Here is a 17,812-nt window from a genome sequence, read left to right as displayed (position 1 = left end):
GATCAGGGGCCGTATTCACAAAGGATCTTAGGGCTAAAAGTAGGTCCTAACTGGCGAATTTAGGAGTAACTCCTAAAAATAATGGGCGTGTCACTCTTAAATTTAGGACTCCTAACTTTTTTCACTAAGAGCAATTCACAAAGTATTTTAGGACTAAAAGTAGCACCTAAGTCTAGAGAGCTTAAAAGTCCTCAGAGGACTCCTAACTCAGTAAGACCTATTCACAAAGAATCTTAAAATGCCGGCGAGACGAAATGTTAGGGTATTCAACTTATTGTGGAGTTAATGCGCGATGCAATAACATCCCCGACTAACAGGAATAATCCGATTAAGTCCCGAATAAAATGTTATAAAAATTATAAGTTATAAAAAAAATATATATAACTTATAAAAAAATAAAAATAATTGCGCCATCAAAAGACGAGGACGTGTTCGTCAATATGAAGAAAGTGCATTCCATCAACACGCAGGTTGTTTTTGATGCAACTTTTACTTTTAACATAGCCTACTGGATGTTGTTGCAAAGTGGCCTGGATCGTCAGCTACCATGATTCGCGCATTTTAATGGTGAGCGGTCTGAGGCAGCTTTTTGAGATGTACCAGTTGGGTGTCACTTGCTGGGTAACAGTGACTATCCATGCAAGACGTGGCTCTAGACACCCTACCTTAATCCACAACCGGGAGCACAGTTAAAGTGTAACATGTAAGTGATTACGCAGATTACTCTTAGTCCTATGCGTAAAACACATCGTATTGGCTCTTTGCGAGCACACAAACATACACGAAATGTGTGGAGAGAGGAATTGGTCAGATGAAACGTCGGTTCATGTCCTCCACGGCGAAATACGACTCACGGGCAAGCACAGTAATCACTGTAGGTGCCATTCTACACAACCTTTGCAAGCGGAGGAACATTCCACAGCCAGACGATGATGATGATGATGATGATGATGATGGCGATCAACATTACAAGGAATTTGGCCGTGTGGAACCGAGTGGACAGGCATTTAGGGATCACTTTGAAAACACATTTTAGGTAAACACCTTGGCACAAATCAGTCAACACTTGGGTAGTTCGTAACATTTATTTTCTTTTAGATTTTACGTATTTTTATTGTTTGCTTTCTCTCTCTCTTGAATGTGCAGGCTACAACGTCATTATAGTAGTCTGCACAAAATTGTCATCATGCGTGTATTCTGCTAACTGCACTATAACTACTTAATAGGAATTCATTTCTAGCCTAGGCTATTTCCTTTTTTTTCGGTGATTCAGTGGGCTCGTCTGAACAACCAATCACCGAACTGACCGCTTCTAAACTCGTGCACGAGAATTGACGTAATCCATAGCAACGGCGCGTCACTCTTAGTTCACTCTTTGTGATTTATCTTTAGTAAGAGTAGGTCTCAGCGGCTTTGTGAATAACTTTTAAGAAAAAACTCCTACGTAAAATGTTTTAGCGCGAGTTAGGAGCACTCCTAGCGGTAAGATAAAATGCTTTGTGAATACGGCCCCAGAAACCTTATGTTTTACCATCGGAATCATCGCTCAACTAGTGTTCCCTGTGAAGAACTGGAGAACGTTAGAAATGAGGATCTTCTGTTTCTTTTGTTCGTTTGAACAAAAATAAGCTGATGTGTTTGATGTCAATCATATCAAATTTATCGTTCACCACGGAAAAAAATCGAAAATGAATTAAGTGTTCACACCAAGTTTATCCTGCCAAAAAAAATGGAACATTTTAATCATTTTAAGCACTTAGCCTGTGTATTTCGAATGTGTAGGTCTATTTTACTTTCAGGGCTTGAAGCTCCTCTAGATAAGCTGCATCAGGCAAACTTTGAATAATTAAGGCACTTTTTCGTTTTTATAATAAGCATTCTTTAACAAGGCAAATTTTTCACCTATTTTTGTTAACTAAAAAGCCTATCGCCGTTGACTTACAGCTCATTTAATTATCTAGTTTTATTCTTATTTATGTTCTTTAATTTAAAAGGAATAGTGCTTATGGAAGGTCTTAATTTATTCTTTTTCTTCTGCAGATTGAGATTGCTACCTTTGTACTTTGGAGATAAATGAAAGATTGTGCAATACTATGTCGTTTTTGCTGTTTTGTATAAAAGGAAATGTTTGTACTTTTCGAGCTTAAAGAACAAAAAAAAACTGAATTTTGTATCGTCTGAAAAATATTTCATGCTCTTTTACAACTTGCTTTAATGAAATAGCATTAGCTTATTTTATAGACAGAATAAATAGAAGTGAAACGATGTGTCGTCTGTGTGTGGTTTGAAAACCATTGTTTGGCCACAGCAATTTTGGATATAATATTTATATATTTAGATAATGGGGATCGTATTGCCTTACATGTATATATAATCTCAATGTTTATTATCATTAAAAATCAAAAAGCAAATGTTAAATGAAATGAAGACATCGACGATAAAAGGCTCAAGTTAGGGATTCTGACGCTCCCATTAGTTAAGGCCCCCATGAAGTTCAAGGTCACAGAAACCATTTACAAAAGAAATGACCTAAAAAAATACAATTCACTACGTTTTAGGTTGGAAAAGTAGTTTCAGTTTCTAATCACAATAATCCCGCCTGCTCCAAATCACATAAAAACATCGCTCATATAATCAACAAGCCCAGATCCGGAAGCATCAGCGGCATCCCACAAAGGACTCGTTGTACTTGAGCAGCGGCTGCTGGCTCTTCCTGGACGCCCCCTTCACAGACCGCCGGGCCCCCGGGCTCGGCTTGAAGATCGGGGACCGCAGGAACTGCAGGTCTGTGTGCTTGTCACCGCGTCTCAGTTTCCTGGCAGGAATCGAAAAACGCATCAACAACCCGATGTGGTCGGTGTTGTAAATACAGGATGTGTTAACACGCAACTGACATTTTAGATTTTATTTTCTTAGCTTTACTTGAGCTTTTTGTATGCATTGTCCCTAATGTGCATTTAAGTAGCAAGTCGATGCCCCTTGCCTCGTCACAAGAATTTCAATGGACCCAATTATAAGCACACAACAGCAGCATTCAACCACAAACCTGTTTACAAGACACCGATTGGTGGGAATAAACAGGATTTGTGGAAACAGATAACATAAACGCTCTAGGCATCCAAGAATGGGAAACCCCCTGTAACTGCAACGTCTAGACCCACTGTTGTCAAAGTGGGGTACGCGTATCCTGGCGATACGCTGAAGGATTTAAGGGCACCCATGGAACCTAACCAAATACCCGTTCCCTTCATCTGTTTAAACTTTTGTTTCTTACTGGTCGTAGTAGATACTTATACGTCACTGTTAGTGGACCCTAAAGTGTTCTGATCTAATCTCCAATATCTCATTTCCATTTGAGAATTGAGGTATATTGTTTATTTCGATATCTAATGCCACAATAACAGCACACATATCTAAAAAGGCATCTCAATCAGTGCTGCGATCTACGTGGGCACTACTCACGCGCCGAGTGACGGCTCCTTGTAGTCCACTGTCAAGGTGCAGCGTCTCTTGCGGCTGGGTGTGGAGCCGTCGGAGGGGCGGGACCCCGCTCCTGGGACCTTCAAATAGGCTGTGGGGGACATGTTGGTCACATCACACAGACTCAAGCCCCGCCCCACTGACTTCACACCAAACCCACCTGCAGGTGAAGAGGTGAACGAGAAAGAGAGGAAGGGGTGTTCATTAGGATGTACTCATGTACAAGTGAAGTGGAGGGAAGTTTGTGCACTGCGAAAAAACACACAGACAAAGCTTTGAAAGGACAAATGGAATGCCTACACCTGTGCAGAATAAACAGCAAAGATATATGGCTATCAATCTTGTGTAAAATGTATCGGCAATTCTCTCACAGTTTGCAAAGATCAGATTAGATTATTTTGCCATGGCAGGTAAAAAAGTAAAACCTCAAAAGATCTTAAAGGTACCATGGCATGATTATTATGAGTTCCCCTAGCCTGCTTATGGTCCCCCAGTGGCTAGAGATGACGTTAGGTGTAAAACGAGCTCTAGGTATCATGCTCCGCCTTTGAAAAATGAAAGCTCAGACCCTCAGATTTCGAATTTAGCCCAATATGTCGTCATATGGGGCCACGTTACCTCCCCTTTCTCTGCCTTGCCCGCCCCGGGGAATTTGGCCTGCCAAGGAGCTACGACGTACAAGCACCAAGTGTGTGTGTGTTTTGTTGAAGGGGACTTTTTTTTTGTCTGGACCAGTGGACGAGCAGCTCCGGCGGGGGGAACTCGGCGTGATAATATATATTATATGATATCTATGTATAATATGATATTATTTAAATATAGAGCTCAAGGACTCCCGCCGGAGCACCCGGAGTGTTCTAGATATTTACAGAACACGGCCACAAGCTGGGTGCGCCTCGCCAATGCGTTACATCTACTGTAAACACGAGCGCAGCGTGGGCGCAAGCTGCTCAGGGCCACACCCCCACCCTCCACCTTGACCCGCCTCTAAAAAACGGCACGTATGTGGAAAGCTCATTGTGGGACTGGCTTGTAGTGTCTGTAATTCTGCACCAAGGCTGAATTTATTGAACGTCTTCCATAAAGAAGCATGCCATGGGACCTTTAATATTGAACCCTGTTTCAGACGACCAAAGCGTTTGGAAACCGAAACACTGCCCTACACCCAGATGACACCCTACACCCCCCAGGGTGCCAAGGAGGGGGGGGGGGTGGGGGGCTTACGTTTCTTGCATATGTTGGTGGTCTTCCGGGGGCGTTTGCTGGGTAAGGCGGGGGTCGTGGGGTCCGAAGAAGAAGGGTCCATGGAGATGGACAGGACGCTGTCTATCCTCATCATCTCAGCCTTCAGGCCCGGCGTCACCACCAGCACGCTCGCCTGCTGGAGCTCTGCACACACACACAGACACACACACACGCACACAAGCTAACGTTAAAAGCGGTAAAAAATATATATATACGCTCTATGCAAATGCAATGCATTATTATTATTAACGTTGCTCTGAGGAGTGCTATGGGAGTTCTTCATAGGTTGGCTTGACTGAGGTCACCAGAGTCAACCAAATTAAATTTTTCCTTTAAATTCCTTTTTTATTCTTATTTGCTTGTACTGATGTTGCGGTTATGCCTCAATTTCCCTGAAGGGATGATCACACATCCATCCATCAGTGAGGATGTTAACCAGTAGAGGTGCCCTCAGGAAACAAAGGACAGGCCTATTCCTCGAGACTAACCTGATGGGCTTTCCTGGTTGGCCGTTTTTGGGGCGGGGCTTCTGGAGGACATCCAATCAGGGGATTCAGGGCAAGGAGGCGCCTTACTCTCTTGCACCATAGCCGTATTTTCTGTTTCCTTGTCTCTAAAGACTTTATACACACACACACACACACACCATTTTTATGTACATCGAAGTTAGTGACTAACTCTATAGATCAACATCCTAATACAACAAAACACAAACAAGCCTGAATACCATTTTATATAGGAAGGCACTAAGTATTGAGTTTGCGTTTTATTGTTTTAGCTCTACTTGGACATTCTTTTCACTGTACAGCACTTTGAGATTGTGTAAATGAAATCGCTTTATAAACAAAATGAACAATTATTGTTATTATTCTGAAATGCTCACCGGACACTTCCTGTTGTGGGTGGAGGACCACCCTGGTGACCCTTCTCCCCCTGCGTCCAGGCAGCGTCCTGCTCTTCTCTGGGGAGCTGCGTTTCCTCCGGCCCCTCCGAGGGACGTACAGCTCCCCCTCCGACTCAGGCGAGGACAGGGGGGGCTCCCCCGGGGGGGATTCCCCCGGGGTACCTGCGTGTAGCGTCGTCAGCGGGCTCTCTCCTTCCCCGTCTCTGTGGACGGCCGTCTCGGCCTGTGCCGCCTCGGCCTGTGCCGCCTCGGCCTTGGCCTTGAACGGGGTGAGGTGGACCGCCTCCTCGCAGTCGAAGTCGAACGTGTCGTTGAAGCCCAGTGAGGTGTTGAGATTGTCGGCCGGCGGACCCTGTGCGGCCGGGGGCCTGGCTGAGCGGTCCCGACTCTTGGAGCGGGTTCTGCTGACCTTGGTGTTCTCCCAGGGTTTCTTCAAAGGGCCCCGCTCCCCCTTGCGAGACCTCTCGGGGTTCCGCGCGGCGGGCTCTTGTTTGACCCGCTGTGGCTGTTGCTGCTGGGTGTGTTTCTTGCGAGGCTGCGGCTGGTGTGTGGATATAGCAGGGAGCGGCTCGGGGGTGGAGTGCTGGATCCGATCGGAGCCGATAGGGTCGGCGGGCCCTGCTGTCGCTCCTCCTGGCGGTGATGCTCTTGGGTTCTGTGCGCTACAGTCACTGTGTATGGGGCTCGCCGTCAACAGCCCCCCCGCCACCAGCATGCCCTCCGCCATTGTGTCCACAGAGCCCCCAGGTTTGCTGAACGAGCGCCGCTGCTGGGTCTGCTGGGAGCGTCTCCGGGTGCAGCTCTCCGCTCTCCGGCGCCTCACGCCCACAGTGGAGGGCAGGGTGAAGACGAAGGCAGTCTCCCCGGCCTCTTCAGGTGCCGGGGGTCCTGGACACATCCGTGTTATTACTCGTGTTGCCAGACAGACATTGCAATGGTTGTCATTTATATTAACCTTTTTACATTAAGTGTCAAATTAAAAGCTGTGTGAGGTCCCTTAAATTGTATTACTAGTTTTGTGAATACCTTGAATTACAGCTGGCTCTTCTTCTGATACAGGGGATTTGTGAGAGGTAATCTGTGTTTGCCTGAAATATGGTAAAAAGAACGAGTATTACATGACTAAAGTCAGTATATGATAAAGAATTATAATTGTTATTGATGATTAATTATTTCAGTTGAGACTTTTACCTTGATAATTCCAAAGGATTGTGGGAGGCAGCTTCAATAGAAGTTGAGTCACACTAAAAGAAAAAGAAGAGAATGGAATTCAGGAAGGAATTACAAACACATAGAACCGAACTCAACGTTCTTCCATTGTAACACATTAGGATCAGGCAACAGCTGCTGAGACCTCATATACCCCTGACCTTAGAGGACTAACGTACTTACTAACTAACATGAATGCCTTGCTCTTCTAGGACTAGGAGGCATCAAAAAAAACCAAAGACTCGCTCACCTTCCTTGCCGTGGCGTCCTGGTCCGTGAGTTCCTGGTCCCGGAGCCTCCTCTTGAGCAGCAAGAGGTGGAGGAACAGCGCCTGCTGCTCCCTCTTCAGCTGCAGGACCACCCCGTAGGCCTGCCTCAGCTTCTCCTTCTCCGCCTGCAGGGCCAGCGCCAGCGCCGTGTTGTTCTGCTGCACCCCCTGCAGGATGCTGCCGCTCGAGTTACACACTGATGGACCAAGGAAGATCCGGTAGTTTAATGTTTTATTTTACTTTGGTTGGGCAGCATGTTATACAGGAGCAGTTTGATTTGAATAAATATACGGATGTCATGTTTTACATTTAAACTAAACTAAACTGTAGCTTATTAGGCCAAAGAAACTCTCTGCTTGAGACCGTTGGTGAAGTTAGTTTGATGTTGGCTATTCAACAGCTATTCATTTCCTATGGAAAATTGCTTTTTGCTCAATAGCTTCTGAGTTATGGGACCTAGACACCCCAGACCAATGCCGACCTGTCCTGCTATGTGGTACTAACAAAATACACCTCACTAAAAATTCATATTTTGCACCTCCTATTTTATTTAAATATTTTAAGAATCCTATTCATTTCCTTTGGAAAACGGCTTTTTGCTCAATAGCTTCCAAGTTATGGGACCCAGACCGATGTAAATCTGTTCTGCTAAGTAGCACTAATAAGACACACCACACTATATGTCTTGCACGCCATTTTCCCAAAATTGCATATCAGTTGCACATAACTCCTGTCTTGGCCCAACTTCACTGGTTACCTATCAAATTTAGAATGGATTTGCAAGTTTTGTTTTTGTTTTTAAAGCCCTTAATGGGTTGGCACTAGGGATTGACCGATATATCGGTCGGCCGATATTCGCGGTTTTTACGTGTATCGGTATCGGCCGATACGTGGCTGATTTTCGCCGATATTTACCTGTCTTTAATATTTGTTAAATATTGTTCATCTACTTGTTCTTACTTGTTCTACCTCACCTGTTTTTACTATTTGTTAAATATTGTTTTTTATATTGAAGTTCAATAAATTTTCATTTTTTTAAATTGATACTTGTAACATTTGTTATCAGTGTAATTTTTATGATTGAGGGAGCAAAAGCAGTATCGGCTCTAAATATCGGCTCTAAATATCGGCTCAAGAAAATCGGTATCGGCGTATCGGCATATCGTTCATGGCTGATGAAAAAATATCGGTATCGTATCGGCCCTAAAAAATCTGTATCGGTCGATCCCTAGTTGGCACCCCATTATTTAAGCGACCTACTAAGTCCTTACTGTCATTCTAGGCCTTTAAGATTTTCCTCTCATTAACTATTATGCCGCTTTTCCACTGCATGGTACCAGCTCGACACGACTCGACTCGACTCAGCTCGCCTTTTTTGCGTTTCCACCGCGATCTAGTACCTCAAGTACCTCTTTTTCTAGTACCGCCTCGCTCTAGGTTCCAAGCGGCTGAGCCGATGCTAAAAGGTGACGTCGGCAGACGGCCGGCCACTGATTGGCCAGAGAGTGTGACGAAGTCACGAGAGCGACATGGCAACCATGCTGGTAACAGCCATAGCAGCGCCGCAGCCAACATATTCCACTTCTTCAACATGCCAGCTAATAATACGAACACGAATACCATCGCATCGATGTTCTCCATTGTTGTTATGTTGGTTCTGTCCATGTGTAGGTTACGTAGGTGTTGTTTGCGTCGCGTACAAAAATACGTCACAGCCCTTTCGCGCAGACGACCCCGCCCACGTCCCGGAGGTACTATTTGCGGTGGAAAAGCACCCGCGCTGCTACCGTGTCGAGTCGTGTCGAGTCGAGTCGAGCTACATGTGCGGTGGAAAAGCGGCATTAGGCTATCTGTCCCAAACTCTTGCCTAAAAACCAAAGTTGATAGGGCTTTCTTTCCCCGCCTCTGGAATAACCTCCCTATACATAAAGTGGCAAAGTCACGCCGCTTCCGGTAGAGCCCATGGGACCTATAAGATCGAAAAACATGAATGGGTTCCAATGGAGAGAAAGTAATTGTCAGTCTTTATATATTTTTTTCAGTCTAGGATAAAAGCATCGAAAGAGGTGAAAACCATTCGAACCATTGACTTAATACACTCCACCACTCTCAGCTCTCTCCCCCCAAGTGTTACGAGTTGGGCACTGCAAGGCAACTGGTTTTGCACCTCCTATTTTAATGTTTTCATAGTGCCTCTTTAAAGACAAACCATTCATTTAATATTGAAAATGGCTTTTTGTTCAATATTGTTGCATCCAGCGTAGGCACAGTTCCGGGCTTGTGTAGCCCCATAATGCATCGTCTAAATGTTCTTTGGGTAAGTCCACATAATGAAATGATCACTGAAATACAGAAACAAAATGCTGAATGGAAAAATACTTTGTTCCATTCCAATGCTCCTGCTGGTGCCCCTGGTGGAAGATAAAGCCAAAATCTGTTTTCTGATATCTAGAAGAAGGGGGTTATTTAAATATTGTAAATGAAATAGTAGGTGCAAAAAAGTACAATTAATGAATAAATTAACCAAAAAATACACATATACAAGAAGGGCTCTGCATTTTTCTTTAGAAAATGAATTAGTATATCATAGCAAAATAGTTCTGCATTGGTCTGGGGTGTTTAGTGTTTGAGTGAGGCAGGGCTCTACAGTGCGCCCATTTCACTCGCATTTGCGAGTGAATATTTCGGCGTGCGAACGAGAAAAACAAAACAGGAGCACGCGTGCGAGTGACTTCTCCACAGCGCACTATACTGTGCGTTCACACCAAACGCGAAGGTGTGAAACGATTCCATACAAAGCAGCGATTCCATTTGCAGCGCGACACTTTTGCCCGGCACGGGCGAGCGCGTTCACGTGTATTTCAGGTGGATTTGCAGCACGCCGCTTTTGCTCGAGTTGAAATATTTAAACTTTGCCGCGACATTCGCGTTGCCACTGAGTGATGTGCGTAACGTAACAGCCAATCAGTTTTCAACCGGCCAACCATTCCCTGCAGTGCAGTCCGGGGTGCCCCGCAGAATGGAGGAGAAAGTGATTGTTGCCGTTTGCGACTCCCCGAGCTCTATATAGAATATTATATAATATAATTGTATTGTATTGTATACATAATTTCACGGCCAAAAGCTCTGTGCGCCTCCGGATGGGCGTAGCGCGGGAGGCGCTACGGGAGGGTTTAGCGGGGTTTGTTTACCTACGTTGCTATGGTTACCAGTCTTGTGTGTTCCACGGTTTAATAGGTATCTAAATCGCTGTCTAATCAATACTTCATTCAATGCCTCTTCCGTGGTCATTACAATATTATGAATAGACTGCGTGGAGAAAGTTAATATTGTTACTGTAGTCGATAAAGTCTACAAATTCAACCCCCGACTGGTTGAAGGATTTCGGGTGGCTAGTTTATGATGCTAAGAACATGAAAATGTTCTGTACATTTTGTAAGGGAGCCCCATCGGCAATGGCAAGCTCCTCTCTGTTTATAACGGGGAACCCTCATCTGAAACGCGAAGCTGTGGTGAAACACATCGAGTCCACTAGGCATTCTCGCTGTCCCGATTTCTATATAAATCGAACCCAGCCCAATAACCCTGGTACGGTGGAAGCCGAAATTGGTGCCGTTTTGTGTAGCCTAAATGTAATCTTGTCTTTTTATTTGTCTTAATTTTGCTTTAGTAAGTTGTTGCTGTTGGCGTGTGCAATTTCTGCACGCTAATAAATGTTCTAAACAAAAACCTATTGTGCCCCCATTTTTTTTCCCTGTGCTCCTAAATTTTTTAACTTAGGGGCACGAGTGCTCCTGAATAAAAAAGTTAGTGTAGAGCCCTGGAGTGAGGTGTGTCTTGTTAGTACTACATAGAAAGACAAGTCTGCATTAGTGTGGGTTGTCTGGGTCCAATAACTCAGAAGCTATTGAGCAAAAAGCAATTTTCCATAGGAAATGAATATCCGAAAATCTGTCGAATATGCAACATCAAACTAACTTCACCACGGTCTGCTTGAGCATATGCAATGAGCTGCAATAGGCCTATATTGCAATAAACGCATTCCTATATACTTGTTATTAACGTAATACTGCTGTAACATCAACCGAACATACGATCATTGTCTATTGAGCGGTCGTCCCTCACCATTTGTCTTGTTAATCCTCTTTCCTCTTGGGGCTGAGGCACCAGCCAGCCGTTTGGTCCTCTTATCCCTCATCTTCTCTTTAATGTCGTCCAGACTTTGCTTGAAGGATTTCTTCTGCCCCCTTTCCCTCGCCATATCTTATGATAATGACAATGATAATATAGATCAGTGGTGGGGATCATCAGGAGGAGGCCTAGAGACCCACAGGGTTAGGGCTAGGTTTCATGTTAACGCTAGCATGCTGGATTTAATTTAACCGCCGACCAACTCTGTCTAATAAAGGCTCCTTAACTTCAACAGCAAACAGACCGTACCTGTTTTATGTTGTCATGAATAATATCCAAATTCGTTTAGAAGGTAAATAAGATAAAGAAGTAGCGTGTTTCAGTTATGCTTCCGTTTTTCTCTGTTGCTTCACATTCAAATTGTCCGCTGCGACTGATGATTGGCACACAGCAAAGTGTTACGTCACTTCCCCTGTACTGACCGACGATGGCCACGAGATGGAGCCAAATACTATTTATTCTACTATATATAATATAATATATTATACTATATGTAATACTATATATCCTACTATATTTTTAACTATATATTCTAATATATAATACTATATATTATCCTATATATTATCCTATATATAATACTATATACTATACTATATAGTATGCTATATAATATACTATATATAATACTATATACTATAGTCACTATATATTATAGTGCATATCATACTATATATTATACTATATAGAATACTACACACTATCCTATATATTATACTATATATTATACTGTATATAATACTGTGTATAATACTATTTATTATACTAAATATTATACTAGATATTATACTATGCATAATGCTATGTATAATATTAGATATTATACAATATATTATACTAGATATTATACAATATATTATACTAGATATTATACTATATATAATACAATTTAATACTAGATATTATACTAGATAACTATTCATAAATGCATAACTTAAATATCTGTTAACTAATAAGGCATAATGGAATTCTTAAAAAGTTTAACCAAAATAGAGAGAACGATGGATGAGTGGGGGGACAGACAGACAGACAGACAGACAGACAGACAGACAGACAGACAGACAGACAGACAGACAGACAGACAGACAGACAGAAAGATTGACAGATATGTATGTGCTGGGCTGTCATCTCAAAGGACTTCAGAGTCCTATCCCCTCTAAAGGTTGAGGACGACCCCACATTTGTGGGGGTAAAAAAACATTGAGAAGGAATTGAAACCTTGATTCACATAATCAAGTTAACTTAATCACATTGAATTATCAACATTAACATTCTTATATGTCACCAACCATCCAAAAATGATGACTGACACTGACATTGGCAATAACCTTTGTCAAATCACGATAGCAACTGGGTGACCCACAGAGAGTTACATCCAGAAAAGTGTCTCCTTAGCCAGCTTGTCCTGGGACTCCGCTGGCCCACACACAACAACCACTACATCAGGCAAAACCAAATGATCAGAAAACAAAAGGAAAACTATTTGGCACGTTGGAAAGAGACCACCAAAATCCAGATTCAGTTTGCATGCTTGTCCCTTAACAGAGAATACACAGTTGCAGAATACCTGAACACCGTGACCGACCTAGTTGTGATGAGAGAAGGACCTCAAACTCCCCATAAATAGACTTATCTCCCTCGACTGACATTTTCCACAATGATTGCCCTATTGCACGCATCCTCCATATTGTAAATACTGAATATCTTTAATGCATCTGTTAATAGGAGATACTTCCATTTTTATAATATCCCACAATTTACTTTTTATATATCAAGTACTTAATATTCTCATATCGTGTGTAGGTTTTGTATTGAATGTTTTATACTTTGACCTCTTTATTGTTCATCTGCTTTGGCAATGTAAATGTTTGTTTCTCATGCCTATAAAGCTTTTTAGGGGTCCAAGCAGCAAAGCTGCTTGGCCCCTATTGTTTTCTGTAACGTTTTTTTAATGCCCCCAAAGGTGACGCTATTAAGTATGAAATAGCCTTATTTCTCCTTACCAGATTGACCTGGACTCAAAATTGTTTCATCATATGAATCTCTAAAATCAGATGTATCTTTTCACCCTGGTCTTCGTGCTCTAAATACATGTTTAAGCTGTTTCCATATTTCATAGAAAGCCAAATGTTCCACAGTCTCAAGCCACTTTGCTATATGACCTGACCCATAGACGGCTATCATTAATGGTGATGGATACCATTAACAGTGCACATTGCAGATCTGTACTCTATTAAGAAAGACTTAATTCTCTTGTGAAAGGTGTGCTTGGAGTTTCCGTGATGTTGTCGTGCTTATCATCGACCATTTCACCCATGTGAATGAGGCTTTTATGCAGTTCAGGAATTCCAGTGGCTCAACGGGATAATGCCGTGTACTGGTGATCCTTAGGTTGGGAGTTCGAATCCTGATTAGAGCATTATGAACATACTGAACACGACATTCTGTCATTGCCACTCATTTAAGAAACACAACATTGAACAGCACCGGAAAATCATCAGGCAATCAACATTCGTTTCCAAGAATCGGTCTGCCAAGAAACAATATGGCATTTAGGGAAACTTCTTCGTTAACCATTTTCCTTCATAATGAACTCTGTCATATTAATATTTCTTCCGTTAGTTGAATGTTGAATTTCCCCAGAATTTCAAAGATTTTCAGGTGTTTTGCTTAGAAGAAACCGCATATTCATTTGAGAAGATGCGTTTGCTTGGAGCTTTCTGGAGTGTATGTGGTGCTTATCATAGAGCATTTTCGCCATGTGTGAGGCTACATTTCAGGTTTGTTCGTAGCTCGATGGAAATAATGCCCTGTACTGGTGATGCTTAGTTTAAGAGTTCGAATTCCGATTAGACAATTATAAACATGACATTCGGCCACTGCTCTGCAGCCCAGTCACCTGAAAGCCAAGGCACAGTATGGCATTAATGGAAACATCAACATATTTTCTTCATAATTATATGTCATATTTATATATCTTCCATTAATGTGTTCTTGACTTTTCATTTTGCTCAGACCCTGTTAATCACCGCTTGCGGTTATATTTTTAATTGAATTTAGTGCCCCTCAGTCACTGGATTCCATAAGTAGAGGTAGGGGAGCCATCAGCCAACACAGGCTCCTTATGGGGGGACAAACATGGTGACACCCCAAGTGGTGGCTCAGAAGGATACAAAAAGACAGAGCGCAACAGAGCGCAAAAGAGGCAGGCAGGTAGGTGTAGGTAGGCAAACAGACAGACAGAAAGACAGAGAGACAGATGAGACACACAAAAAGGGATTGATTTCAATGTCAGAGTATAAAACAGAAGTCAGGTAATGAAAACGGACTTCCTACTACCTACTTCATTATGGATGAAGTCTATATTCTATATTCTCCAGAGACAAATGACACAAAGACAATATTGGCATCAATTCAGCAATTTCATTTCGCTACTCACAAACCGTTATAAATTGTTTATAATTATTGTTATTAGGTATTCTCAGAGTATCTGTTGATACCTATTGATATTATTATTAATAATAATAATAATATATAATAATAATGAAATGATTATTATTATTAGTGTTATTATCATTAAGATCCTGGCAGGTGAGCTCATGTCCTCAGTTGTTTCCAGATGAGGAGCATTAGTGTTTTTTTGTACCACGGGCTCCAGAGTACCAGACTCCTAATAACTCTTAATGAGTCCAAATCCAAATCGAGTGTAATGGAATAATAACAGAGGGTGTTGTTGTGTGTGTGTGTGTGTGTGTGTGTGTGTGTGTGTGTGTGGTGTGTGTGGTGTGTGTGTGTGTTGTGTGTGTGTGTGTGTGTGTGTGTGTGTGTGTGTGTGTGTGTCTGTAAAATTAAGTCAAAGCCAACAGTGGAAGAAGAACTTTCTCGGAAAATAGTGGGTTAGTGTTTGTAATGAGCTGGATATATGTTGAGGCTGTGGGATGAGCCACAGCAAATGCCTGGCTCCTCCTCGTACATATCACAACAACAGAGCATGCTTGTTAGGTAATCTCTGTTTCTGTGATTAATGATAGTTAAAGCCAAAATAAAATAAATGTATTTGTTTGTTTCCGTCACAATACTTTTGGGTTAATATTCACAAGGTTGAGGATCTGGATCGTTTGAAGAGTTGTTCCAGTCCAGCCAATCACATAATCTCCAGGGCTCTCGATAGACAGCTCTGCGGGGGGGGGCATTGTACCTTCCAGCTATGCCTATGAAGAACCACATGGAGACATTTCTTTCGTCCTCTCTCTTTCTCTCTGTCTCTCCATTTCTCTTTCAGCTCAGTCCCCTGGCTGCTCCAACAGGCCCTCAAATGGACCAAACAGCAGCGACCTCAACAAACTATACGCCTTGAGTGCAACAACAGCAACAGAGCTACAGGGAACACTGTACAAACCTCTGGCCTACCCATCATGGGAGAGAAGGGCCTGCACACAGCTCTGCCCCTGCTGGTGCAGCAGTCCGAACAGCAGGTCTCAATCAGGCATTCCCTTTGAAGCTTACACCTCAGCTCTCAGGGTGGGTGGCTGATTGACAGGAAGTATCGATGCAGATATGGCTGCCGTCCTTCCTCCTGTGGCAGGAGGTCACTACGGGGCCATCGCAGGCTTTGGAGGAACTGGAGATGCACATCACACAGCTAGCAGCTTCCCCCTCACGGCTCGAGAGCACATCACTACGTCGGCTAGAGGGAAACTTGGTATAATGGCGGGGAGCCTACTGTTCAGAACATGGATGAATTTGCACCTGGAACTCCATAAGGATGTCAGTGTTTCCCACACATTGACGAGACTATGGCGGCCCGCCATAGTCTAATTTCGGCCGCCATAGTACTCTGGCGTTGCACATGAATTAGTATTATATTAAAAAAAAAAAAAAAAAAAATTTTTTTTTTTTTTTGCTCAGGCGAAGTTTGAAGACATACACTCCCACTTCCCCCCCCCCCGTCAAACAATCGCTCGCTACCCCCCCCCCACCCCGCCCCGCCCCGCCCCGTCAACAATCGGTCATAACCCCCCCCCCCCCCCCCCCCGCCCCGTCAACAATCGCTCATACCCCCCCCCCCCCCCCCCGCTCACAATCGCTCCTACCCCCCCCCCCCCCCTGGTCAACAATCGCTCCAGTACCCCCCGTATCCCCGTCACCAATCAACAATCGCCCCATACCAACCCCCTTCCCCCCCCCCCCCCATAGTCTCCAAAATTTCTGTGGGAAACACTGGATGTTAATATGATTTGGAGGTAAACTGGAATGCAGAGATGATGGTTGGATCTTGTTTGGTTGCTATCGTCCAGATCTGAAAATACAAGAACTATGTTACATAACGATATAGATTATTTTTTGGTAGTTTTAGAAGAAAAGTTTGCAACCAATTAATTAATGAAATATTGCACTCCTTCAAATCAAGGTACCTTATTTTACTTATCCATGTCAACTGGCGGTGATTGCAAGTACACTGCTCAAGCAACCAATTGAAATGGCTTTGCTGTTCTTAGAATAGCCATTTTTCAATGTGAACGCCTCATGAACAAGAACAACTCTCACTTTGTTGTCTCCCCGGGTTGACTAAATAAATTCTAATATCTGGTATGTATGTAGGTTTTGTATTGAATGTTTTATACTTTGACCTCTTTATTGTTCAACTGCTTTGGCAATGTAACTGTTTGTTTCTCATGCCAATAAAGCTTTTTAGGGGTGCTATTAAGCAAGACATTCATCCCTAAAGGGCTTTAGAGATTGTGCTCTGACTTCTTCAACGCAAGGAAGACAGAGACAAAGATATCTAAAATGCCCTTTGGATGTGTCTTGCGACTAAACAACTCCTCTTCGACCGTGGCTGGATAACAGTCTCTAATATCTACCATATTGCACCCACCATAACAGAGATTTAGTACATAACAACAATAGAGCTAGTTAATTCAAATAAGTAAAAGTTAATGTCCTCCAGGCAACGAAGAAAGAACGCTCAACATTCCTGCTCTGCCTTCCATAGAGACGAAGGGGGCTGAGGAATAGGAGTAGAGCTACCAGATAGATAATCAAGGAGAGCCTTCATCTGGATGTCCTCTATCGTTCATCGTATTTTGGTAACAGTATGAGGAACCGTGGCAGGATGAGTGTGGTTTGGTATGGTTGCACACATGAAGCCCAGAGGACGAGAGAGTATGAAGAGGCAGAGGAATGACTTCTGGAAAGAGGAGATGTTTACTTTGATCTAGATGGGTTGTCTTATCCACGGATTCCAGACCGTGACTACTGGGGCACACACACATTAGTAGAGCGAGAGAGCAAAGGGGCTTTTCATTTTGAGCGTGACAATGCCTCCACAGCAGCAGAGATGTGTACTTAATTCATTTTATTTATCACTTTTCTTTTTCTTTCTATATGCTTCAGCAGGACCATATCTGGTACATATTTACTGTTTCTATATTTATCTTAAAATCCAATACATGGACAATTTAAGATCTATCAAAAATATAGATAGATGTTTGAGGTACTCTCAGGCACACAC

The 17,812-nt window shown here is 43.0% G+C and overlaps 1 protein-coding gene across 2 annotated transcripts; it reads right to left on the bottom strand.

Moving 5' to 3' along the window:
- Positions 1 to 1,628: 1,628 nt before the first annotated feature.
- sgo1 (shugoshin 1) lies at positions 1,629 to 11,700 on the bottom strand. 2 transcript variants are annotated; one of them, XM_056583186.1, is made up of 10 exons: positions 11,548 to 11,700; positions 11,233 to 11,370; positions 7,089 to 7,303; positions 6,821 to 6,873; positions 6,656 to 6,717; positions 5,609 to 6,517; positions 5,214 to 5,345; positions 4,705 to 4,869; positions 3,463 to 3,640; positions 1,629 to 2,815 (listed from the first exon to the last, which is right to left on the bottom strand). In XM_056583186.1, the coding sequence occupies exons 2-10, from the start codon at positions 11,366 to 11,368 to the stop codon at positions 2,659 to 2,661; spliced, it is 2,007 nt and encodes a 668-aa protein (XP_056439161.1). In that variant the 5' UTR covers positions 11,369 to 11,370; positions 11,548 to 11,700; the 3' UTR covers positions 1,629 to 2,658. The 2 variants fall into 2 exon arrangements, with proteins under 2 accessions (XP_056439161.1, XP_056439162.1); XM_056583187.1 differs by having other exon boundaries at positions 3,463 to 3,571; positions 11,548 to 11,694.
- Between the last annotated feature and the right edge of the window lie 6,112 nt (positions 11,701 to 17,812).

Source organism: Gadus chalcogrammus, chromosome 22 (assembly GCF_026213295.1).
Source record: "Gadus chalcogrammus isolate NIFS_2021 chromosome 22, NIFS_Gcha_1.0, whole genome shotgun sequence".
NCBI classification, from domain to species: Eukaryota; Metazoa; Chordata; class Actinopteri; order Gadiformes; family Gadidae; genus Gadus; species Gadus chalcogrammus.
The sequence above is the reverse complement of the archived record's forward strand: the minus strand, read 5'-3'. Positions and strand labels throughout refer to the sequence as shown.